At 39.5% G+C, this 18,138-nt stretch overlaps 1 protein-coding gene across 6 annotated transcripts in view; it reads right to left on the minus strand.

The window, feature by feature from the left end:
- The window catches only part of MAP3K20 (mitogen-activated protein kinase kinase kinase 20), a 90,811-nt gene that overhangs the window by 35,411 nt on the left and 37,262 nt on the right, over positions 1–18,138 (minus strand). For all 6 annotated transcript variants that reach the window (XM_069020642.1, XM_069020645.1, XM_069020643.1 and 3 more), the window contains 3 exons: positions 13,195–13,281; positions 9,594–9,668; positions 4,243–4,349 (listed from right to left, as the gene is read on the minus strand). In XM_069020642.1, the coding sequence (XP_068876743.1) occupies positions 4,243–4,349; positions 9,594–9,668; positions 13,195–13,281 (269 nt within the window). The remainder of the gene's footprint in view (positions 1–4,242; positions 4,350–9,593; positions 9,669–13,194; positions 13,282–18,138) is intronic.

The following is an 18,138-nucleotide window of genomic DNA, read 5'->3' on the forward strand; positions in this document are numbered from 1 at the left end:
TTCTTCCTTCCACGACTCCTGTCCTGGCATGGAATGATTACACTCTTCTTCACTATCAACCTAAAAGAGTTCAGCCTCTCAATGTGGGAAAATAGCATACCCAAAGAGTCTATTTAAGCAAATCAAATAATATAAACATTCCAAATTTTATGGATTTCTCATTTTGATAAGATACCTCTGTCAGAGAGTAATGCTTACAAAGTACAGTGAAAGGATTCAGAGCTAGAATAACCAGCAAATCCGATTGCAAACTTTACCATCATGTTTAATTCCACTGCAGAAATCAGCCACCTGGGGACATAGGCATTTATCACACTTGAGTCCTGCTGAGTGAGCTGTTCTATGTGGTGGTCAGAACAAATGCCCCTCATAATTATCATCCTTCAGATTTCAAGAAAAATTCTCTGTCATATTTAGGCATGCATAGATCAAGATCTCTGTGCTGGGTAGGAAGTGGTCACACATCGTAATAAAGAGACAATGAGGGAACAAACTAAAAGGCACTGGACCGGGGGTCAGAAAGTGACTCCTCCCCAGACACCCATATCCCTCATAAACCCTTTCTGGCAGGTGCAACACATACTATGCTATCTACTGTGGGAACTACAGAGCAATTTGAGAGCAGTTGCAAGCACTGCTTTTCTTAGTTTGTCTCTCATCATCGCTGCTACTTACACACAACTATTATTTTTTACATATGTAAATTACATTCTCTTTTAAAATAATATTATGCACTAGGGGAGCCCTGGTAACAATAGTTTTCTCTATGTCAAAAGTCTATTTTGTACTGTAATTACCTCTCTTCATTACACAGAAACTTCTCTTATAATACAAGGTCAGTCTGCAAAAACAGTTGCATTCTGAAAAATAATTCCACTCCATAATGAAACTGTGTAATTAAAGAGAAAGTTACTGTACATTGCCCAGTTAATGAGTCCTACTCCATAAATGAAGCAGCTTGAAATATTATACATGGTAGGACATGTGGATTTGTTTGCTTCTGTAGTTCTGCAGTCTGAGTTTACTGGTTTTTCTAGAATAATTTCATTCTGTAACACTGAAGAACAAACACTGCATTATGAGAAACTATAATGATAAACATTCCCAGATTAAAAACAATGACTGGCATTTGTTTATGTGTCTTGAATTACTACACTAATATAAGTATCAATAATAAACTTTTTAAATCATTGGAGCAGCCACTCAAAGGGAGAGAATGGAAGGAGAGATGCAGTTAGTCTACATGACTAAATGCAGACAAATGTGATCTCTCACTGAATTGGAACATCATTACTTCTACAGTAATTTTTTCCTACTGTAATACAAGTGACTTGAGAAAGGGCTCCAAAAAGATCACAGAATATGAACTTAAACATAGGGCAGACCTACGCAACTTGGGCATAAGACAGTGCCCCTATTTTATTAAATAATAAAAATGTGCCAAACATGTGTAGAACAGTTAGGAAAGAAGACACTGAACTATTCAAAAGAAATACAGAACGAGCAAATCAAAATGTGTTATTAATATAAAAATTAAGACCAGAAAATGTTGCAAGTAAGACCACATTATATAGATAAGTCAAAGCATCATTTGTGTGATCAACTCCACCAGTCATGTACAGATTCAGCCCACTCTCAGTTTTCATGCCAGCCAGGCAGTGATACTGAAGACTCCAGTTGCTTGCTGTTATAGCTACAGTTTTGGCATGTCTATACAAAAAGAACCTCAGCTTGCCTTTTTTTAAGAGGGGGGAAAAACACAATCCAGCTTGTCTGAGCTTTGATTTGCTTTGGTAAGTGCAGTATCCTTATGAAAGTGCAGTATCTGGATCATTAATTCAGAGGTCCCTCAAAGGAAGAAGCATAACTTTTGCTTTTCCCAAGCTCACCCTTCTCCAGGGCTCTGATATCCAGGCCTCATTAAAATTCCCTATTTTGTGGTAATGCATCTCATTCTTTCCCTACTGCTGGTTCAGCTATCTCTTTGCAAAACACTGTGGGATAAAAAACCATGGGGGGAAAAAAAAAGCAAGCAGTAAAAGCAAAGATTTTTCACTGCAGAAGTTAAAACATATTAAACTTCTGTGCAATTGTTTTCAGTAACAAACTTAATCTCTTTTAGTTTATCCTTTGGGATCACTTTATGCATCTTTCATCTACCTCAGGTGGCATATTTTTTGCATCCTTTCTGTTAATTTGGTTCAACATTCATGAATGCCTCCATACAGACATGGCTTTTGCATCAGGGCAGGTTGCAGCTGTTACCAGAATTTGGGTAGGAGAGCACCCCTCCAGCTTCCAAACAAGCATCCACATGACTTGGGCTCTTTCTGAACTTTGTGCTTTCATTTCGGCTTGATTCAGAAATCATCTTTGCTTTCAGGCAAATCATGTCCCATCATGAATTTGTATTTTCTCTCTCCTACTTCCTTGTCGCCAAGTCATTTATTATTCCAGAAAAAATGCCATATTTATCTTTAACACAAGTCTCCATGGTAAGAAGTTTTCCCCTTACTTGATAGTACTAAAGAGCTTTTTGTTGCTACATGGCTTTTCATTAACACCGTTTCAGACATTCCTCATCTGAGAAATTTAGGTGCATCAAAACAAAATTTGCAAGAAATACTTGGGCCACCTGAATCACACTTCAAGAAATAAACTGATTAAGTAAAACAATGTTTGTTACCAAATGTCAGCTAGCACAGCTTTTATTCTGCTATATCGGCAAGATTCAAGCAGTTACTTGCTTTTCCTAAAGACACGAGTACTTGCTCATCTTTTAAATAAATATTTTTATTATATAGGGTGTATAAGAAACCCCTCACTAGGGTGTATTTTTCTCCAACTCTCCTTCTTCTGTCTGCCATCAAAACCACAATATGATGCTCAGAGTCCGCATAAACAACGGCGGCCACGAAGTCAGCGCGGGTACTTTACACTCGCCCCACGCCCTGGAACACCAGTCTGGGGGAAGAGCAGCGCCCGGACTCCGCCCCGGCAGGCCCGGGCCGGGCGCGCTGCGCTGCGGGGCGGCCCCGCGGGAGGCGCAGTGCGGCGCTGCCGCCAGCAGATGGCGCGCAGGCCCCGCCGCCGGCCCGGGCCCGGGGCCGCCGTCGGCGCGGCCGAGCCAGGGCGGGCCCGGGCCGGGCTATTTATACCCCGCCGTGTGACCGGGGGCGTCCCAGCCACAGCTCAGTTTTTCCACTCGCCCCCGTAAAACTCTACGTCTTGCCTTTCCTTGGAAGGCAGCGGAAGAAACGCGGGATTGCCGGGCTTGACACAAGCCCCATTTCCATGTGCTCGTCCCCATCCTCCACCCCGTCCCGGTTTCTTCGATGCACGAATCTTTCAGTATTTCTGCTCCCTGCTTGTTTGGCGTAGGGCCAACGCTTCTTAATATAGACTGAGGCATGATCGTCTGCAAAAATCATCTCCCTGTGCAGATCTGCTTTCAATTTTTCTTCTCAAACAGAAGTCTCTACTGGGAAGCAGCAAGTTTTCTAACCCACAAATAAGCTTCAGGGACAGGTTTTTGAAGTTTTGGCACATTCCAAACAGGAAGCTGGAAGTTTTACTTCAAAACTGTAATGTAATAAAATTTTCTCAAATCTCATCTCCATTTATAATCACTTATGAATAACAATCACAATCAGCAATAGCTAAATCATATGATCAAGCGGTGCTGGGACACTATGCAAAAACAGGACTGGCCTGGGCATATGCTGGATGTGTAGACACACAGTTAGTAGAAAGGAGAGAATGTATAAAAAATGGTAGAATGCATACAACTGAAGAGAAATAGAGGCTTGACTTGGAAGGTGGGGGGGGTTATGCCCCTTATCTTTTTTTGGTTTGAATATTAACATCACCAATACACTTTCAATGAAAATTGCATCAAACCTACATATTATATATTATCCGAGCTCTTTTGTCCCCACACTATTGACTGAAAACTTGTAATTGGTTTTAAGACATGATTCACAAAACCAGAAATATCATGATGCCTAAACCAGTGTAATAATAAATACAGGGTACAGCTAAGTGCATTGGCTCCTACTACAAGTTTGGCAACATTCTGGGCATTCCTGAAAAACAGCAAGGTAAGTTACGTTCTAAAAATACTTCAAGCACACATATTTTCTACCAGTACATCATCGGAGTCTGATGTCTTTCTGAAAAAAACCACTCACACCATTTCAATGTAAAACCACATCATTTCATCTTGGGAGGAAGAAAACTTACCTCCACTCTGCCTTGTTATGCAGGAATGAGTTACACTGGTCTGGAAGGTTGCTGTCATTTGACATAGATTCCAGGATTGAAATAATCTGCTTGAAAGACGGTCTTTTCTGAAGAAAAAAGAAAACCAAAACAGAGCATTTGCATTCATATAAAACTACTAAAACTATCTGCAGGAATTTTTCACCTGAAACCTCACAATTAACAGAAATTGCCACACTTCTTTCTGACCACAGCATCCTACAAGAGGATTGTAAGTCTGTAAATGGTTTCTTTTTGTTCTTCCATTACAGAAAAGTTTGGGAAGAGTCACACAGGCTAGTAGGACTCAAGCCTTAGCTTAGTCTCCCAGGTCTTAACAGCATTAAACATTAGAAGCATCAATAATCATCTAGATTCTTAATTTGAAAGAATAACTTTTCTCAAGCTAAGAAGGAAAATGCTTCCAAATGGAGAAGGCTGGCCCACTAGCAACTGGTAATTATACAGATGGCCTTTTACAGGTATTAACATAAACTCTTTGGTGTGTGAACAAGCCATTTAGCTGCCCATCAAAAACAGGTTTCTGGCTGCAGTTCCCCTCTTGCAGAGGAAATACTTTTCAGAAAAACTCTCATTTAGCTACCTCAGGAGCAGCCAGGGAAGAAGTGAAGATTGAGGCTAGCGAAGGATGTCTCATCTGGCAGCTAAGCTCACGTTAGTGGATCCTGTGCTCTTCTGTCCTGGGCTCATTTACTGAACTTTCTGTTCCAGGGCTCTCCATCCAGCACCCACTGTGCTCACAAGTCAGAAAGAACAGTTAAAACTTCCCTGTTTTTTTTACTTTTCCCTTAGTCCCAAGGGGAAGCTATGAAATAGGATAATAACTGAAAACTGAAAAAGCCACAGTTAGATGTGTTTCTTGAAAGAGTGCTGACTCTGTTAGTCTGTTTGACAGACCCCAGACAAGGTTGAGACAAAAGGTTGAAACAAAATGTAGATACATAATAAGGGGATGATGCACATTCTCTCTCTATCGTGCCTTTAATTATACCATTTCTGCTAAAATTACAGATGCCGCAATTAAAACGTGCATTTTAATTTGGGAGCACAAAAACAATTAGGAACAATGCTGAGGTGTCTCTCTCAGGAAGATCCAAGTGATTTCCACATTATAAAAGAAAGACAATTTCTTTATTTTAAATGTCAAACAGCATGAAAAAGTGTCAAATGCATAACAAAAAAAGAGACAAGCTCTCTTATACTGTAATGCTGCACTATTCGGCTGTAACTGGAGGTTTTGTCTGTCATTTTTTGGTCCATCTCCATGATTTTGGGCAACGGGCAGTTCAGTGAGCTACACAGATTTTCTTTACAACAGACATGCTTGCCCCAGCCACCCATGCGCTTACGCAATTTGGTCCCCAGCCCAGCACGCAGGGAGCAGCGAACTGGGCATGCTGAGCTTCACAGCAACAGGTACCTGTTCAGCAGCACATTGCTCGCATTGGTGACACAGCCCCTTGGATGGAAACCCAGCAGGGTCACCCTGCCTTTACAGGGGGCTGGGGAGGCAGCCATCCTCCCCTCCACGTGCATGATGCTGCTGGACCTGCGACAGCTGAGCAGATCCTCTGAACACACTCTGGAAGAGCCCAAACCTCCCTGGTCAGGAGTTGGCTGCGCTGGGGGCTCAGAGCACAAAATCCATCCGTGACACCACCACCAACTCCAGTGCAGTTTTGGGGCAGAAGAACCTTTCAATGGCCTTCACACCCTTTTTGTTGCTAATACTGGATCTCTTGTAACCACAGCAGCAGATGTGAACTGTTGAAGAGATTCAAGGGCTTCCCAAATAGTGAGGAAGCTGCCAGACAGGAGACAGTGGCTCCCTTCAATTTACCAGGGTACTGGAACTTACACACTGTCCAACAGACTGGCATGTACATAATGTGCCTGTACTAAACAAATTCTATTTTCAGGAAGACACCAAGGGCAAACATTCCCATGCTGCATTATCTACAATATTTTATGGATTATTCAGGATAATTTACAAAACACTTCTATGAGTTTTGCTTGCTCCTTTTTTCTCAGGTGTATACTGGGAAGTACAGGGCAGGGCTGACACTAAGTGAGCACAGTCAGCTCTACTGTCAGGCTTGTCTGGAGTAACCAGAGTGGAGACAATGACAGAGAATAGGGCTTTTACTAAGGGTGGGCAAAAGGATCAACCAACTGATTTGGGAGAAGCAGCAACACTCACTTGGTGGGTCCTACGGTACAGGCAAAGGAGGTGCTGAGTTGTGCAACTGGAGCTGGAATAAATGCAGAGTCACACAGTACTGTCAGAGTACTGTACATCTCTGGCTGTGCAAATTCTGTGAACAGCCAGCAGCAACCCTGCCAGCTTTGCAACTGCCGGATTTACAGGTAACAGCTTTGCATGGAGAAAAACCTGACAGGAAGGCACAAGCCTACACTGTCATGTGGGTTTTGTTGGTCTTTTGCCCCTAGGAAAGGATAATTTGAGATTTAACAAATGCACTCTAAGTGCAGAATTGTACCTTGGTTAAAACTGGCAAGAAGTGATTTGTGAAACTGGGAGCCTGAGCTGAGAAACTTAAAAAAAAAAAAAAAGTCTTCTTTTCAGTGGATAACTGCTTAGCACTTTCTAGAAAGCCATTATAAGGGATTCTTAAAATATCAAGGCATGAGTCGCCTTTGAAAACTGTTTCCCTTTATATCTGTGATGTCTCATACTGAAATCTTTAAAATATATGCCCCTCTAGAAATAATTCTGGCTAATATTTTCATTGTTTCCTTCCACTCAGTATTTCTTACTGAATAGGTCTGCATAAAACCAGGATATTTAATCCATATGGCTTTCATTTTTTGCTCCTTCTCTGTTCCCAGATTTCTGATTTCTATTAAAATACTCCATAATTTATAAACATCTTTGATGTGGGGAGAAACTGAAGGAACAGATGAAATGAGAAAGAATTGTTCACCCATGTCTCGAAAGCAAGTAACCCCAGTAAACAAAGACATCAGTCATGAGCAACCTTGTTTCTACAATTACCTAATACCCAAGCAAAAGCAACTTGTTTGGTAGAAATTTTAAGGTGTGAACTATTTGTTTCAACTAGCAGTTTAAACTGCATAAAGACTACCATCCCAAGTATCTTGTGGAGCAATGCACTACAAGTATTTTTCTCCATGTGTGAAGAAATTCTTAAGAATTTAAAGCAGCATTAATAACTCTGTCTGCTCCCATGAAGAAATTATGGTGTGAGCAGTGTCTGACACTCCAGCTGCTCTGCAGCAGCTCTCCAAGTGTGTTCCTTAGCTCCGCCATAAATGCATATCCCTCATTTCTCAGGGATAAGCCACCAAAAGTTACCTCATGCTTTCTGTGGGCTAAAAGTATGCACCTTAGCAACTGCTTTTGAGCAGCTGACATACTCAAGCTCACCCCTGCTTGACCTTCAGTAACTTGTTCATGCATCAACGATCTGATTTTCTAAAGCTAATCCTGGCAAAAAGGGAACGTTACACAGAGCAGTATTTCAGAGGAGCGTGCTCCATCTTTTGGCTCATGCAGGCCACACAGCCCTTTATCAAAGCATTTTGAGAACTGTAAGTAGTGATGCTTTCCCAACACGTGACTGAATAGGTCAGTCACATGCCCAAATTGTGACCACAAATAACTCCATTTCAGTCATGTGAACAAAGCTGTAATTGCCTAACAGAGGAAGAGCTGCATGAAAAAAAACTAGTGAAGAGCAGACTGTCAGAAAAACCCCATCTCACATGAGATTCACACTTTGCATGCATCAGAGACACCTCTGGGAACAAGGTCTCCAGGAACCAGCCCACACCCAGATAAATTACTCTGCTCAGCTGGATGGTTAAGCATCATTCTTTGACAACATGCAAATCCCCCCCTCTCCTTGAAAAACAGCAACAGTCTTTTGGACACTTATGGATGTGGCTCGAACAAGGCAGTGAGCTGATCTAGTATGTGCTACAATTACAGAAAAGAAGCTCCAATAATTCTTATTCTGAGGCCTTTGGTAGTGATGCTGACATTTGGGAACAGTTAGTAAAGATAAGTAGGTGGCTATGAAAGTCCTTACTGACATAGAACTTAAGCAGCCTACTTGTAGATTCAAAAACTCTAAGCATTTTTCTCCCCTCCCTTCTGTGGGGAGAATACAAGGAGCTATTAAAGGGAATGGCAATTTTATGTCTGTTCACATGGAAATCACATGTTGATGGATCTCAGTCTTCCAGATCCATTCTGTAGGAAAGCAACCCCCCTTGCTTTAAAAAGAGAGACCAAGAATAGATATTTTCTTTCTCCTGTTATTCTTCTATGGCTACTGTCTGGCGATAAATTCTAGTTTAGAGCACCTATATGCTCTACTTTGTCTTGGAATTAATCTTTGTCTCTCTGAAGTAGTAGCCTACTTTCTCCTGAGTTTAAAGAAACAAAGTTCTTCCTGGTACCTTGACTTGAGTAGAAGAGCACAATTTCCTTTGCTTAACTATTCTTCAATGTCTCAAATATTTTCATAGGCAAAGGAAATGGATGTTAATCCTTGGTACTAAAGCTAGTATGCCCACAGGCTCCTTCCAGACAGTTTTATGTACAACGTGATGGTCGCAGAGTCCATTTAAAGAAGGTAACTCTCATAATCTACAAAAGCTTTTACTCTCTAAATACTTATTTAATCCCTTCTTTGTAGCAGCAGATTAATAGGGACAATGGTGCAGCTCTTTTAACTTTTTATTCTGTTTTCATGGTTAAACGGTACTGCTATTATTATATTATTACAGTAAAGTCATTACAAAGCTCACCATTCAAGTCCTAAGGGAACAGATTAGGAAAGGCTTAATGTTAGTTTAGAGTGTGTTGCTGCTGTTCCTACCCATGTCTTATGGATTCACTTATTCTTTACTTGTGTTTTCAACACAAGTAGGGCACAGAACTGGACCTTGAAATATGTATTTCATAATGTGATGCTCACATACATCCAGGAGGGATTAAATATTAACCTTTGAAAGAAAATACAAAATCTGCAATTTTTCCACTTGCTCCAAAATGGCTACATTTTGGCCATCGTACCATATTTCCTGTCATTGTCTTTACTAGTCAGGAAAGTTAGCAGCACAGTAACTCTTGACTAGAAGGGAGAGACACACATTTAGGTATAAATATATAAACCCACTTAAAAAAAAAGACAGTCCTGGGTATCTTTGTGAAGAAATGTGTCAATGGTGTCAGCTCAGACTTGTCCCCCAAAGAAATGCTAATGCATTTTGCAAAGCAAGGCTGGAGTGGTGGTGTAGAAATCAAACACATATTTAATTACCTTTGAATCAGCATCCCAACATTGGTGCATCAGTTCTGCAAAACTTCTGGGACAGCTGCTTGGAATGGTTAATCTCTAATGGAAAGAGAATGTACCAGTTACTAGAAGCATTTCCCTTTAGGCTGCTACTTAACAATTTCCAATAAGAGCAATAGACTTCAAAGAATTGAAGCACACTTTCTCTTTTAAACACAATATAAAAAATGTGGAGACATATGAGAAAGAAAAATCAAAATTACTACCACTAGCAGGAAGTACAAATAATTTTTAATAGCCCTATAAGAAAGTAATGTATCAAATGCACAAATGGAGTTCCTTAAGAAAGCTAAGAGAAGAAGCAAAACCAAGACAAACAGCTTTTAATACTATAACATAGTAGTTTGTGGAGGTTACTGCATAGTATTTTAAGATGCTTGTCAGATAGGCATAATGTACAGCCTGCCTTAATTCCTTTCTCCCACGTAAAAGATCTAGCTGTACAATACTATAATCACTTTTGACACACAAATAGCTGAAATATAGATTACATTAAGTGAGTTAAAAAGAGTTAAGTGAGGCTCTACATGAAACGAGATGTTTCAGGAGCCTGTGGTCAGAAGGATTAATGAGGACATGCAGATCTCAGAAAGCACTCACAGAGCACAGTGAACTCATAAATATTTCCTAATGACTGAAGACAAGGAGTTTCTGGTTATAGCCAGGACCACTCACTACAAAGAATTAGTTTGAAGCTAGTTTGGTTTCATTTGCTGAGAGTTTTAAACCATGAAAGAATTCACTCAGCCAGCCTTAGAAGATTTTTACATTAACAGCCTGCCTCCAGACTGGAAAATCTAAAGGAAATCCTTTCTCATATACACAGATACTGAAGCCTCTCCAGTTGACTGCACATGCTTCCAACACTACACACTGAAGGAGATCCCTCTGCTCTCCCTAACACAGTTAACTGACTTCAGATGTTTCATATTATATAAATAAATTTGTTAAAGTTAGATAAAAAAACCAGTTTCTCAGTGAAAATGAGTCCAAATGTGAGAGAGATCAAGCTGGAAAAAGGGTTCCTGTCCTCTAAGAGGTGAGAAACAGGTATTACAGTCCTGTTCAGACTAACCTGCCAGGAAGACCCTTTCAACTGCCCTACTATTGCCATTTCAGAAGCAAAGCAGAGCAAGTTATGTCACTCTGTACCATTACATTACTGCAGCATGACCTGCAAAGCCTTACAAGACACGGCAGCCAAAAGTAAGAGTGTAACAATTCTGTTCCACAAGCATTTGAACACCATAAAAACTGGAAACATGAGATACAGAGGCAGGGCACTGCAGAAGTCTGATTATTAATGTCATAACTTAATTTGCAAGGGTTTCTGTGGAAGAAATACACAGAAATTTGTAAAACGCATAAATAAGTTGTACTGGTGCTTGATCTCTAATTGAGTCATTAGCCTAAAAATACACTGGCTGTAACCCTCACTGTTCCAGGAGGTGGAGAATCAGTTGCAATCACCACTTGTCTCACTCGTGCAGAAGGTCACCTATATAATATGTAATATAGCGGTAGCAGGTTCCAAATGTCATATTATAATAAAGAATATATTTCTCAGTGGCAATTTATTATGAGATCATGTCTAGCATAACCTGAACTCTCATGCTTTGCTTTTCTGGCTTAAAAAAAAAATCTCTACCATAATAAAAATAACACTGTGAAATGATGCAGAGTGTCAAAGGAGATCCATACAGAAACATTAGAATCTACTCCATTTGCAGGCCTCAGGCTTTGCAAAGGGGATTTTTCACCTCATGCAATTACGCTTTGGCCTCGATCCCACACTGATTTTAAAAGACTTGCAGTCCAAAACATGGAGGACTGGGTCAACAGTGATTCAGTCCTGTTGTGGACTGGAACCATGCAATCCCACTGATATCAACAGATTGAACTGAGAGCAGAACCTGACCCTTACACTTGTTATGGGACACAGAAAACTAAGAAGAAAAGTAGCACAAGCTGACTTTTACAAGGCTTATGCTGGACATGTTACCCAAGTCACGGCCAGAAAAAATAAAAACTATGCAATGCCCTCTAAGCTCCCTCACAGCCCTCTAAGGAAAATGGTAGCAGCAGGCTAGTGGTACCTGACAGGCAAAGAGCTGGCTCTGAGAATGCCACCCCTTGGGTATCTTCAGCCATGAGTAAAATAGTCATGTCCACATTTTGCTGATACTGTATTTTACACAATCCCTGGCTCTGGAAAACTGTAGAGAAATGTGTTGTACTCTCTGACATCTTTTAGCATATCACTACATCTCTTTAAAACATTCCCAGTGCCACTCTGTACCCTTCACATAAAACTGCACATGGTAGGCGCAAGAAACAAATACTATTGATGGAAAGCTTTATGGTTCCTCCTTCAAAACGATGCATGAGGCTTTTCTTAAACTAGGAGAAGGAGTGTCTTTGTGCCCCCTGCTCTGATAAATACAGTAGAAGACCACATTCACAATCTTCACACTGTTATAGTAGCATTTCCAACTAATTGGTATATCACAGTGTCACTCACTGGAATTAATCCAGTCCTCAAAAAGAAGAAAAAAGAGAGAGGGAAAAAAACACCAACAAAAAACATTAAACTAAGAGGAGGAAACCTAACTCCTCTGTTTAACTCTGAAGCATTTTGAGAAACAGTTTATGTAGAAGAATAGAATTCTGTATTGTACAGCCACTGCCTCGCCATTGTAATGTTTCCCAAGCTTCCGCTGTGTCTAGATAGAGGAGGTTTCATCTTTGTGGAGGATTTCCATGCTTGTCTGTGTGTGGTACAGTCACAACTTTAAATGTTTTTTAAATGTAGTTACTGTCTTTGATATCAAGGGACTATGTGTTCAGATATACGCTCACATGTCCAACTAACTGAAAGCCTCAATTTGTGAGAAGAAGAAAAGCGAGGCTGGGGACACTGTACAAACGGTGTTTACACCACTGAAGTGCTTTTGAAATGGAAAGACTCTGCATGAGGAGGCTTGCAGCTATGCCACAGCCTTGCCGATACCAGTGAGGAGCTCATCTTCAATGTAGTGTTGAACGTAGGTGGCAAAACTGTAATTTCTCTCTTTTTTTAAAACTATTTTTTCTTCTTTTATTTTTGAAATTTTCATCTAAGCGGCAGTTTCTTGTACTATAGTGACTCCTGCTGGGAGAGTTAAGTTGAAGTAGCTGAAGGTCTCTTACAGATATATCAACTCCCGGCCAGTAAAAAGATGTCCTAAACGCAGGAGATGGAGTTAAACTGTTCCCCTACCTTGGACGCAATGGCTTCTTTCATCACTAAGAACAAACCCCTAGGTTTTACAATTGAGACTGAGAAACTAGTACAGTACTTGTACAATTTTTGATCTACAGCATCACGACGTGAAGCTGCAACAATTAGATGTAAAGGGTCCATTCATGAGGAATAACATCACTTTGACCCTTTGTGTTAGCTCCTACTGCTAATCTTTCCATACGCGTGAACTTACTTTCAATTTGAAGAAGATGAAAAAGTCTTTTGCAAAACCCCAATACTGTTTTCTGATCTATGTACCTGAATGTAGAAACGTAGTCTTACCTCGTTTTTTTCCACTACAAGCCAAGCTACTTGTAATCCTTCCAAGCCTTTAAAGGGGACCTCCCTTGTTAGCATCTCCCAGAGAACCTGGAAGAGAAAAAAAGAAAAGAATTTTTATTTCTGTACTTTGTATTTTAAATACATTATTAAACCTTGATACAGCACTATTCTGTATCCAATTACCAGGCAACCAGTTTTCATTTGCAGGAACTTGGACCAGTGTTTGTGTGCGAGATCCTCTCACAAAATTAATTTGAATGTTTCTGCTTTTTCACCTACAGAAAAGCCAAGATGAAAAACTCGGTTGCTTTTTTACTATCTTTGTACACTATAAAGTTCACATTTGGCAACTGGGACTTGGGAAGACAATGAACTCTTCCTCTCCTTCTCAGCTCCAACTAGACATATCTTTGCTTTGCAGTAATTTTTCATTTAAAAATATTTCTATGCAATTGCAACTAGTGAATGTGATCCAAAAGGTATTTTGCTCCTATGATATGCCTATAAAAATATAATTTTGCAATCAAAACTGTAATTGTTAATCTCCAAGTATGTGATCATGTTAAACTAAGCAATACACGGCATATAAAAAATTACTCTGTTCTCCTCCAGATTTTATAGACATACTGTCCTTAGATATAGAAAGATCTCCTAATTTTGCATGCTTTTAGCATTTTGGTAACACGGTACCCAAGAATCTAAGCTACTCTGTAGAAAAGAGTTTGGCATCATCAAAAAGGCTTCAAGTCAATGAATCCAACTTGTTTTTCTGCTATTGGTACAACATATTGGAATTCAACCAAATTAATAGCACTTTGTACCTCCACTTGTGTATGTCCCCATTTTTTTTAAAGCAGAACCTTCATATACACATCTTGTTATGAATATCTACAAACTTTTTCTTTGGCTCATATATCAAGTATAACAACAACAACAAAATATATTTAATGCAGGATTTGCCAAAATGCATTAAGATCCTTATGCAAGTCTCTATATCCTCACTGTTTGGGTTAGTGCCCAGGTTTATTCCAGCTGCATCGTTTTGAATGGATTGTGGACAGCTATGAAGATAATTAGAAAGCAAATGCAACAATATTGGCAGATGGAGGTCAAGCAAAAAAAATGCATTGAAGCAGAGTTGGGCCTTTAATCAAGTGAACAGGGTACTCCAACAATAGACCGATTTGAATAATTCTGCTTGAGTCAGAAGACTGATTAGTAAAGGTAAGGCTATCTTGGAAAAATAAGAACAGTTTTTCTGAGAATAAGAAATATATGGGGAAAGCTATTGCAGATGTATTCAATTACCCTGTTAGCCTCAGTTCAGTCCTTTCAGAAGGAAAAAAAGGCACCTCAATTGTAACTCAAATTATCACCTCTCTACTGGTAGAGAAGGAAATTTAATTGTGAAAGAAGGAAAACATTTAGCAGTCCCATGTACTTCAGACAAAATAGCAGTGTACAGAACAGTCAGTTTAAAACAAAGGTCCCTGAACCAAATCAAACATGTGGTTGAGCAGCCTTGCAGAACCACCTCATCTGTGTGACTGTACCATGAAACCACAGAGGAAAAACGCAAGTTTGCACATCAGATAGAGCAGTATCTAAATAATCTTCATAGTAAAGAACATAATGAAATACATGTTAAATGTCTTCAAGAGCCTTGAGCTGGAAAACTACTGTGGTGCTACCTTTCTTTCAGAACACTGTAAATTTTAAGAGCCGTCTTGTTTCATTCATGCACAGATGCTTGCACAGAACATTTTGCACCAAATTCCTTTATCATGACACCTTTAGTGTTTATTTCCACTGCCCAAACAGATCACCACCTCCCTAAACCAACAGTGCTAGCTATAAACACTTCCAAGACTGCACATAGTTGAAGAGAAAACCAGCAATCTGACACAATATGAAGGATTTTTATTAATGCCTTCATTTTACTTATAAATGAAAGTAAAAGATACTAAAGTGGGATGTTGGAAACCTTTGTATTGACTTACACAGGTTTATAAAATATTTTAATAACAATGCAATTTTCATATTCAGGCCAGTTGTATAGAGAAAGCCTTTCCTTCCAATGGTGACATGTCTCTATGTTCAGTTTTACATGAGTTTCAACCCCCTCTCATGGACTTGCTACCCTGAATCATCAGCTAAGGTGAATGATTGCATCAGCAGTCTTTTAAAAAAGCAGCAAATGGGTACTTTCTGCATTCTCATTTACCTCTTCCTCTTCCCAAGGTGATTCAGCAGCAGACAAGGACCTCAACCTGACTTACCCCAGCCTCTTTACTATGAGGTACACTCTTGTTCATTTTCAGAACTGGCTCCCCAGCTCACTTCATAGGGAAATCAATTTATCCTTCCTTTTTGGTGTATAATCTAATTGAGACTGACATGGTTCACATCCCCTCCCACCTGTGATGGTGAGGATGACCTGCTTTCACAATCACATCACATCTCTGTAATGATGGACAGCAGCTGCTCACAGAGAAAACAGCCAAACTAGAAAAAATTATGAAAAACAAAGCAAGGCCATTTAATGTAGTGGTTTTGTAAAATGCAGCCTCTGAAGATGTTGGACTCATCTTTGCATACAGAGGAACAGAAAGGGGAGATAAATGTATGTATGTTCACCCTATACATGAACCTGAGAATAAGAAATATTTTGTCTTCAGAAAAAGCTCACACACTTATTTCTGTCAGCTCAGCTGTGCATTTCAATTCCTATCCTCTCAACTATGTGACAATAACCCAAAGGAAAACTTAAACCCACAACACCCCTACCCCATCTCCTCACCAGTGCAAAGCCAACAAAGATTCAAAGTGCCATGTGGATAGGCAATTACTCCAACTAAGTAATTTGAGGAAAAGAAAACACTCTGAACACCTTCACTGAAAAAAAAATTTGCTTTGTCTGGTAGGAAACTGTTCACAGACAACGGTCAGGAGCCACAGTTAGCAGAAGTACAGCATAAGCATTAGCATTGCACTCACAGAGGTACTGCCCTTAGGCATGAAAACTAGGTCTGTCTTCTCTGCATTGATCCAACTGCAGTTAAAGATCACATAATTCTTTTCAAAAAGAGTAAGGGATAACCCCTGGAGCTGGCCAACGTTCCCTCTATAAATAACATATGTTCTCATAGCTAAAGCAATGTTTGAACAGCTGCTACATTTAATGGCAGTCTCTATTCCCCCAATAGCCAATTAATGGTTTTACTTATTTGTTCTTGTAAGTGATAAAATAATTCAGCTACATCGGATAAGCTTTCTGTGATTAAACACATTTATACTGATACACAAACACACACTGTGGTGCACTGCAAACAGTTCTGCCAGGGTAACATATTCTGAGCATATGTCTTCATGATTTTGAAACAGCTTTTAGAGTGACACTGTCATCCCACATACACTTTCCTATCTGGCAGAGATAGCAAGGAATGGCAGAGATGGCAAGGAATAATTTTTGAGCAACATACAACGACATACAAGTCAGTTTCTGGGTTCATCACTTGTAACACTTGGTTTCAGTTGTTTAAGAGTACAGACTTGGAAATGAATCAGAAAAGAGAACTAAAGCATGGCTGAAGGAAAGTGTAAGATCTGTCTCTGTGTGGTAATAAATCTCCTGGAAAATTTAGCTTTAGCATTTCATGACAGTATTATAAATTATTTATTAGGTATCTCAGAGAATACATAGGCCTGTTTAAACATCCATGAAGAGCAGGACAAGCTAATCTAAACCTTAGCTATAAACATGTACACAACTGCTCACAAAAAGGAAAATTCGTTTCAGCTGAGAAGCAGCTCAGACCTATGAGGCTGCAGAAGGACTTCAACACTTCATGGAGAAAAGCTCTCTCACAGCTTAAACAGAATATTTAAAATCACAGATTGGTTTGTAGAAAGAAAAGACCATCTGATAAAAAAATAGAAGAAAGGAAATTAAAGAAAAACATGGGGAAGATGAGAAATATTGCAAATGAAATATCTATTCCTAGCATCTTACTAGTTTACATTTGAAAGGATTCTGTTCTTTGTTAAGAGGACTTTAACTGAAGTAAAGCAGATTTGTCTCTCTAGCACAAAAGCTGCTGGCAAGTGTTATGCTTCAAAAAGGGATTCTTTACATTTTGTTTTTATAGATGATAATAACTTGAAGAGACAAAAATACCCTTTCTCAGATTTCTTGTTTTCAGACCCCTAGCTAATTCTCTGATAGTTTTTACACTTATTATAGGGAGATTCCAACTTTCAGTATTATATTCAGGCCATTTCTTGCTAGTATAACCCACTGTATCAGCAATTTCAGCAACAGAGAACTTGGGCCACTGCCATTCTTCATTTCTACCCCTCTATCTCCTCTGAAAATGATGGTGTTCCAAGACTAGAGTTATAAAAAGATTAATTACTTTAGCCTAAGTGAATTCATAAGCTTCTACCCACAGTAGAACACATTAGTTCAAAAATAATATATTAAAAATTGTGGGTCATTATTAGATGTTCTAAAGAAGCCCTACACACCCATAGCAACATTAAAATACTCTGGTAACACTGAACTGTTTTCATAAGGAGGGTAGTTCAGTTTTACCTCCAAGCACAGAACTGTCAAAAGAACCTTACTTTTTGAATGAGGCAAAATAAACTATGCACAACATACTGTTCCCAAGGCACTGTTAATGCTTGACATGATAAGATATTGAACAATTTCTTACCTTCTCCCACTTTGAAAACATTACCTAAAGTCAATTCAGACTAGGATGACTATGTGAGCAGTTTAAACTGTAACACCATGTATGGAATTTTTCCTCTAACATTGTTGCTCTGTTTTGAAGCTGGAATGTTTCCCTTCAGTGGATAATATGTGATTGCTTCCAGTAACAGTTTAACATTTATATTTGTTAACTTATGTTCTCTTACTCTTTGTGACCCAGTTCAGTT

Source organism: Aphelocoma coerulescens, chromosome 7 (genome assembly GCF_041296385.1).
Source record: "Aphelocoma coerulescens isolate FSJ_1873_10779 chromosome 7, UR_Acoe_1.0, whole genome shotgun sequence".
Lineage (NCBI taxonomy): Eukaryota > Metazoa > Chordata > Aves > Passeriformes > Corvidae > Aphelocoma > Aphelocoma coerulescens.